General features: G+C 37.8%; 1 protein-coding gene across 1 annotated transcript; it reads right to left on the reverse strand.

Moving 5' to 3' along the window:
- Positions 1–1432: 1432 nt before the first annotated feature.
- Positions 1433–4490, reverse strand: LOC148027104 (uncharacterized). The gene is made up of 4 exons (XM_087690383.1): positions 4140–4490; positions 3692–3932; positions 2878–3574; positions 1433–1868 (listed from the first exon to the last, which is right to left on the reverse strand). Exons 1-4 carry the CDS (start codon positions 4488–4490, stop codon positions 1433–1435), a joined length of 1725 nt encoding a protein of 574 aa, XP_087546509.1.
- Between the last annotated feature and the right edge of the window lie 4470 nt (positions 4491–8960).

Raw genomic sequence — 8960 nt, forward strand, 5'->3', positions numbered from 1 at the left:
CTTACTTTTGTATAAATGCAAACAAAATTTCATAGAAAATAAGTCAAACATGGTTCTATTCAAGGAATATAATATTTCAAAAGAGCATGAGAGATTAAAACATTTCACTTTTTGTTAAAGAAAAAAAGTTGAACTTACTTTTCTTTGAAATTTTCTTTGAAAACCTTAATACTTAAAAAGAACAGGAGACAGTAAAATAGTTCATTTCCTGAAAATATATGATTAAAAAAGAATAAATAAACTTTGATGATATTGCACCAAAAATTTTATGCAAATATAATATGATAGAAAGATCAAATAACTTTTTATGGTAGAAATAATTTAACAACAATGTTCTCATATAGTAAAACAAACATACGTCTAACTTCACATAAAATCATGAATATCTATCCATACATGAGAGATATGATTAAAACATTAAAGTATTAAATCAGAGAAAATAAGTCAAACTTGCTTTTCATCGACGAAGAACTCACTACTGAAAAAGAGCATAAGAAAGTACAACACTACATTTTATAGATATGTGAACAAAGAAGAAAAAAAAGCTTTGATTGTATTGAAATAAAAACATTATGCAAATATAATATGAGAGAACAAGCATTACACTTTTGAAAAAATAGAGGTTACAATACTTTCTGTAAAACTTCATTATATACAATATTGATGGTACCATTTACCATGTCCTCTTTCTCATTAATCAAGACTTTCAATCTGTCCGGAGACTTTACTCTGGAGAAAGCAACATAGAGTTGACCATGAGTAAAGACTGGGGTTTTTAGATATATTCCCAAACATGATAACGTTTGGCCTTGAGATTTGTTGATTGTCATTGCAAACGCCAAACGGACTGGGAATTGCAAGCGTTTCATTGAGAAAGGAAGTTCCAGTGTAGTTGGGATGAAAGTTATCCTCGGGATAAAAACTCTGTCACCAATATTGGTCCCCATAATTATCTCTGCATCAATGACCTGTTATTGAAAGCCTTGCATATCAGCCTAGTACCATTGCATAAACCTTTAGAAGGATTCAAGTTCCTGAGCAATATTATTGGACCATTTACTTTGAGCAGCAAGATATGAGGAGGAATACCTCCACCGAGGTCAAGGGAATTTAGATATTCCACAAAATAGAGGAATGAGTTCTCCTCGGTTCTATCCACAGAATCAGCAATGTAGTATTGTTTAACCTCTCCCAGCATCAACTGCAATGCATGATTATTTATCATTTCCACATCATTGTTTCGAGGTGCAAGAATGGCACGTCCACTAAAGAATGTTTTGTAATCAATTACACAATTCATTTCACAATAGACAAAATTGATCAAGTCTTGCATAGATCCTCCCTTTAACAACAATGCAGGTGGAATTTGCAATATATTATTAGTATGTATCAAATCTTTTCCATCTCCAATGTCTTGCAACCATGCAACAAACTAACCCTGATCTGATGCGACCCGCATATTTTGTGTAAGTTTCAAAACATTGAAATATTGCCACAAATTGGAACAACATATAGCAGCACCGACAATATCCTCACAGGTACCCTTTGGTACAACATGCAATATTTGCCTAAAATCTCCACCTAGTAGAATAACTTTACCACCAAATGGCATATCACACTGCATTATATCCTTTAAAGTTCTGTCCAGTGCCTCAAAGGTATTACGATGCAACATAGGAGCTTCATCCCACAAAATAAGACTTGCCTCTTTTAACAGTGCTGCAAGATGACTTTGAACAGGTATATTGCATGTAGAATTATTATCTGCCTGCAATGGAATTTTGAACTTTGAATGGGCAGTACGACCATGTGGCAAAAGCAATGCAGCAATACCAGAGGATGCTGTAGCTATTGCAATGCGACCTTGACTGCGAAGCTTTGCAAGCAAACATTTGTATAGGAATGTTTTTCTAGAACCGCCTAGGCCATCTAAGAAAAATGGTTTACCCAAACCACTATCAATAGCATTCATTATTGCCATAAAACAATTTCTTTGTCCATCATTCAACAAAGCTTGCATTGTTAAGAAGGTATTCTCTTGTTCTACCTTATCATATAGTTGTTCATCAAGGATCAAAGGATTTGTATACTCTTGCATTGTCACCTCAGGCAATCCATGATACTCTGCCAAATTGCGACCATGTTGATCTAAAAGTTTTTGAATATGCATCAATGCATGATTATTGGCCTCATCTTGCATATCAACATTTCGCCTATTTTGCAAGGAGAGTCGATGTTTTATATCCTCTGTTTAGCGGACATAAGAACTCTTCCCATAGAGCCCCAGGTCGGGCAGGCGAACAAAATACCAAGATGGATGCAAACAAATTTCTTAATTGAGCACCGGTTTGCATCAATGCAGCTTCACGCAAACACATTTGCCATTCATCATCTGTTTCCAACATTCCTTTTGCAATGCAAGCCTCCTTAAAAGTTGAATATACCACATTATCAACCATAGGCAATGCCTCAAAGGATGTGCACCCCTTGCATACAATGAGTAGTAGCCGCAAATAGTATTTTTCTCCACACATAGGTGAAACAAAGTATATTCGACCACATGTGTTTCCTTGCTTTCTCTTTGTCCACATTTTTTTGCGTGCATTCCAAACCCACAACATTGGAAAGTCTTGATAGAGAACTGTGTTAGCATCAGGGTGCAAATGATTGCATGTAAACTATTCTGTGAGAGTTGTTTTTTGAGCATTTTCATTTTGCACCACATCACGTATGTTATTAGAGTCACGAAAGGAAACAGTATTCTCTCCAGGTAAATGTATTTGCAATCGTTGAATATCGGGTTTCCCATCATGAAGTTTGAATTCAAATATTCGCCAACATGCTTCAGAAGCTGAAATATATCATGCATCTAAGTACCTCTCAATCTCATCAATATTTTGTGCATCAATATTTTTTGTGTCAATATCATTGGATCTGAAACCACGCGTACTTGTAAACCGAATGGTTGCTCGATCATGGCCCTTATATACATATTTATACAAATATTTGACAGTTGCAATTGTCGAGCAAACCTCAACATTTATGTGAGCACTATACTTGGAACTCAAATAAGGACTATAAGGCACTATCCATCGGTTATCCAAGAGGTTACCATTAGCATTATGAGTTCTTCCATCCTCTCGACGTTTGTATAAAGGATAACCAGATTTATCAACTGTAGTTGTATGTATAAACTTTTTTGGATAATCCTTTATACGCTTTCCGTCCACCATGCAAGCACTTTTTGGATTGAACTCACCATACGGACCATGTATGTTACATTTAGTAATAATTCGATACAAATCCGAGAACCTTTCCTTATCAGGTAGCTCAACGCACACCAGTCTATCATAATGACGTGCTTCTAGTGGCTTAAAGCCTGGTTCTAATATCAAGAGCCTATGTGAATGAGGCAAGCCTCTCTTTTGGAATTCTATGACGGACACATATCCACCAACTTTACCAAACAACTCCTTTTTCACTATCGACTGCATCATGTCCTTATATTTCAAATGAAAAACTCTAGCAGTTAAATCTGGTCGATCATGTACAGTTTGACCAGGCAACAAAGCATCTGTAATTTCAGACCACTTAGGATTTCATGTCATGGTGATAAACAAATCAGGTTTACCTTTGCTACACACAATTGCCATAGCATCTTGATATAATTGGTACATGAATCTTGGTCCACCTGTAAAGCTAGATGGCAATACTATTCTCCTGCCCACACCAATCCCAGCGATATTAGTATCAACTACATCTGAACCATTGACCATATCACCCAATCCCCTATACATTTCAACTCGCAATGTTGCTTGATTACGACGACACCAAGCCAATCTACATTGTTCAATGCTACAATAAGCATCGACAATGTATTGTTGTAGCAAGCGACCACCACGCAAAAGACATGCATTAGTATCATCTCGAATCTGAAGTCGAAAAGCGTAATACTGCATTTGAGTGACACAATCTTTATTTGCAAGATTATTGGCATTAATATGAGCATCCATAAATGCATATGTAACTTTAGTATGCCATCCATCCTCTCCATTTGGAAAAAGAAGAACATATAACAGTGGCATATATGCCTTGTGTAAGTTAGAAATATAAATCAAATGGCCTTGTCATGTGCGAACTTGAATACTATGATGATCAAGTGTATCATCATCAGCTTGTTCAGGCATGATCGCAGCAACCTCACTTGCAGTGGGAACTAAATATCGTCTAGAGGTGGATCGATTTTGAAAAATGGACATTCTTATATCTACTGATGGATTGCGTTGCAAGCTTGCACCAACTGCTATAAAGGCCTGTGCGTAAGCATTGTGATCATGCATCATTTGTTGAAGCTCTTGTAGTAAGTCTGGCAAAAGCCCAGGTAAAACCCCCATGCGATTCAATAACTCATGATCAGTGTCATAAATATAAAGTTGTGCAAACTTTGGTATTTGTTGTCCATCCTCATAGCTTGGCAATAGGGAACCCATCCGGTGATATATTGATCCATGAACTCAAAAAGTATAACCATTTCCATTTTGAGGCAAAAGCTCATCAATTTTTGCACCCATTGAAACAAAAGCTAATGCACTATTATAAGTACGTATATTTTTTTTGAACTCTCTGCTTTGTGGATGTGTACCATCAAGCAAATTACATAGAGGTTGTGGTGGTTGCTATAGAGGTGGCAAAATTACTTTCCCTTCTCTACAGCAATGCTTTCCAATCGAAGTTGTACGCATTGTTTTAGTTTCATTGTGCCACAACTTAGCCATGCAATGGTGACAAACCTTGCAAAGGGTACCAATTGCATGCAAATTTGGTTTTTGGAATAGCAAAATTGTTACTGATGGATGAATATCCAAATTAGGTGGCATGTCATGGAGAATTGAACAAAATCCACCATTTTGAGGTAGAAATATAGGAGCTTGAATATTGTATTGGTCATGTAGCATCTCAGTACTTGCATCTACATTATGGATAGCTTAATTCTCTTCTTGAATAAGGCGAGGCAATTGAACATCTAAGGACAGTAATGGTGCACCATGCATTTGAGCACTTATATCAATTGTATTTGTTGTAGTGTGATGCAATTGTTGTAATTGCGTTCTTGCTCTTGCCCTGTGTCTAGGTTCAGCTCTAGTAGCATCAAGCATTTGCCTACAATTTCTTAATCCACCATCTGGATTATTTGTGTTTCCATTTCTTTGTGGACTTGTGCTACGTACCCCCACTCCGAAGGGTAGCAATTCATGGTTATCCAACATCTCAACATCTATATTGTGGATAGTTGCATTGTCTCCTTGACGAATAGGAGGTGGTTGAACTTCCAACGGCAACAATGGTGCAACTGGCATTTGGTCACTTGTAGCTTGGATGCCATTATATCTATCTCTATCTATGGTAGCATGATGTAATTGTTGCAATTCTGTTCTAATTATTGCCATGTGCATACGTTCAGCTCTCGTAACATTAAGCATTTGCCTATGCACACTCAAGCCACCATTAGGATTGTATTGTCGAGTTGCGGTAGACATCTGAACCTCAAAGGATACCAAATCATGAGCAGTAGAGCAAGATGCAGCGCGAAATTGATTGGTTTGACATAGTTGATTTGGGATGCCGACATCCATATAGTTTCCATTTGCATGATGTTGTTCATACATATCTCTTGCATGGTCACGAACATGTAATTCAGTCCTAACTCTTGCAACATGCCTACGTTTATGTCTAGTAATTTTGAGCATTTCTCTACATGCACGTAATACACGATCTCTAGGCACAGAATGTGTTGGAAGTACTATTGTCGAGAAAAACCTGAGATAAAAAGAAAAATGTACTTTGATATTAGTAATTGCATACTTTTATGTCCAAGGCGTACTAAAATTTCTTCCTATCTCTTAGGGAAGACTTTAGCAAAGATATACCTCAAGATAAATTTGTTCTAAACACTATTTCAATATAAATTTGAAGATTATAACATCACATAAGCAACAATATAATCTTACATGTGCAAGAATATAAATTGAAAGAGCATATTATGTCATTATCATGGGGCATACAAAAGTCCAAATGACATGAAAATTCTCAAACCCAACAATAGAATGACATATCTATTGGAGGATCCGACAAAAAGTTATTGAAATCCTTAGATATGCTAAGAGAACTATGCATTGGATGATGAACTCATGCGACGATTCAATAGGTTCAACATTGCAGAGAACCTATTGAGGCAAACTTTTAGAGATGTGACATGCACATCGAGGTAAATGCTCTCAGGTGCAAGCACGCTTGCATTCTTTTGAGCCAGTAATTCACACACTCCATCCTCTATACGATTATTGCTCTTAGCAAGGTCTCGCAACTTTTCTACATGGTCTTCCAAAGCACACCCTGGCCAATGCTTGCGAACCAACTCATAGATTTCTCCTATATAGCCCTTTATTTCATCTATCTCGTCTTGCAACATTATCCCATCAGCCAAGCCTCCTTCATATTTTTCTGCCAGGATTTTTTCGATTCTTTGAAGGCGACCACCAAAGTTTTGACAGAAGGAGTTCGAAGCTCTTTGACGTTTGTTCAAACTCTTGATTTGCTTCTCAATTGCATCTAACCGATGCAGGATCTTTAGGGATACAACGGAAGTGTTGTGTCCTTTGACACGTTTGAGGGCACGCCGTACTGACTTCCTCCTAGCCATGTCTTTGGCTTTACGCACATTCATTCATGCATTGGGAGTACACAAAACAATGTCTGGTACATGGACATTGTTTCTTGCATCAGATGTTTCAGCATGCTCCATACTGCCCTGGTTACACAAAGTATTGAGAGAGAGAGAGAGAGAGAGAGAGAGAGAGAGAGAGAGAGAGAGAGAGAGAGAGAGAGAGAGAGAGAGAGAGAGAGAGAGAGAGAGAGAGAACATATTTAAAAAGTAATTGAATACTTTCATGATGTAGGCGCACCAAATTATTACAATATTTATACATACATGAGAGAGACACAATGAGACTATGTTGAGAAAATATTTGACACATCTTTTTCTCCACATCAAAGCATGAATATCCATACACACATGAGGGACATCATAAAAGCATTAAACTATTAAAGTATTCAAGCATTGATTACAACTTAAATGAATAAAATATTAATTAAAATATTATTAGCACATATATACATATGAATACATACTATTAACACAAACATAATAATGTTATCACACATTTTTTATACTAAAACACATACACACATTAATTACTCAAACACTTAAAACACGTAATACACCTTAACAATGTAATGACACACATAACACATTAATTAATAACACGCATAAACACATTAAGAAATAATATTAACACACTTTCATATCAAAAGTCTTTAATGTAGCACAAATTTTTAGTTATGAAATATGCATTTGCTATTTTGAACTTTGACCTATTTAAGAAAGTTATAGAAATGGCTACCATTACACAAAAGGACTCACCTAGAAAATGAGACCTAGAGCTATACTTTATAGTTTGTAAGCTATCAAATATAGCTTTTAGAAGGAACCTAAAGAATATGACCTAGAGCCATGCATTGAATATGTGAGAAATCCTATGTGGACTTTCTAGAATAGCTTCAAATTGTGGGACTCTTCTTTCCAAAGATATTTTATTGAGCCTACTAAACTTTGAAATGCAAAGAGGAAAGGTGCTCAGGAAAATGAGCATCATAATGAATGGATGGAAATGTTATTAAAGGATGAATGGCTTAACTTTCTTGATCAAGTCGTGTGTATAATGCATCATAAGAGTAATCAATCAAATGTGTGAGAGAGAGAGAGAGACAGAGCGCGCGCAGCGGCCTTCGTCTGTGTGTATAATGCATGGGGGATAGAAGATTGCATTGATCCTCCCTTGGTGCCATAGCTATTATGCCGCATCATGTAGCAATAGTGTGGGATCGCTAAGAGCCTAGGCCGTCCAAGAAAGATCATAATTGACATAGACCCTGGGATCGGTGTGTTGTTTGAATTCTGATTTCTTTGTCACAGTTTTGATATTGCTTGAGGATAATGAGATACTTGCAGTAGTCTCGCAGATGATTCACGCAGACGATACTCGCAGCAGTCGCACAGTCGCAGCAGTCGCACAACAGCAGCTCTTTATATAGAGCTGGCTGCTGCGTTGCGAGTATCGTCTGCGATTGTGCCCGAAGATCGCGAGTATCCGCACGCAGCTCGAGGCAGCCCCACGCAGCTTGAGCCTCGCCACGCCAGCCGAGGAGATGGATTCGCAGGAGAGGGGGTGGCGGGCGCTTCGACCCGCGAATCGCGGGCGGGCGAGGGGTGCCGGACACATGGCACCCCCGTGGAAAGTGAAGGGGGGGGTCGGGGGCTGCCACGTGGCAGCAGCCCCCGACCTCCCCTTAATATATAGTAAGGATTAGTCATTTAAAAAAAAACTTGTAACATCAATTTGTGATACTTATAGCCAATGATTGTGTAAATCGTGAATTGCAATAATAATCGTAAGTGCCAGTAAAGATTAACATGGATTAGTATGTCAGTAATATGTGTTAGTTTTATGAATTGTATCCCCTTTTCCGTGTCAAAATAGCATGAACTTGTGTTATCTAGCATCAACAATTGTGTTTAATCAGGTATTCAAGTAATAATAATTATATCAATAATGATCAACATCCATAGTATCTCTTCATTCACATGTGATCTGGGGATAATTTTGGAAGTGTCCAGTGCATAGGTGGTGGCCGATGTGTAAATGGTTGAGGGCAGAAGATGGACGGATAGTTATTGGTCAAGAGAAGTGTCTGTCGCGTAGTGTGTAAGAAGTTGGCGAACAAGTGACCACCCAAGTCAATTTCTCATGTGCCCACCAACTAGGTGCAGATTAATGGGGGTGTGTAACCGGCCTCACAAGCCAATGGGATTGTAAAGGGTTGCATTGGTAGTAACGTGGGCG

This window comes from Lygodium microphyllum, chromosome 13 (assembly GCF_053477565.2).
Source record: "Lygodium microphyllum isolate KBCC chromosome 13, Lygodium_microphyllum_v1.1.10, whole genome shotgun sequence".
Taxonomy (NCBI): Eukaryota; Viridiplantae; Streptophyta; class Polypodiopsida; order Schizaeales; family Lygodiaceae; genus Lygodium; species Lygodium microphyllum.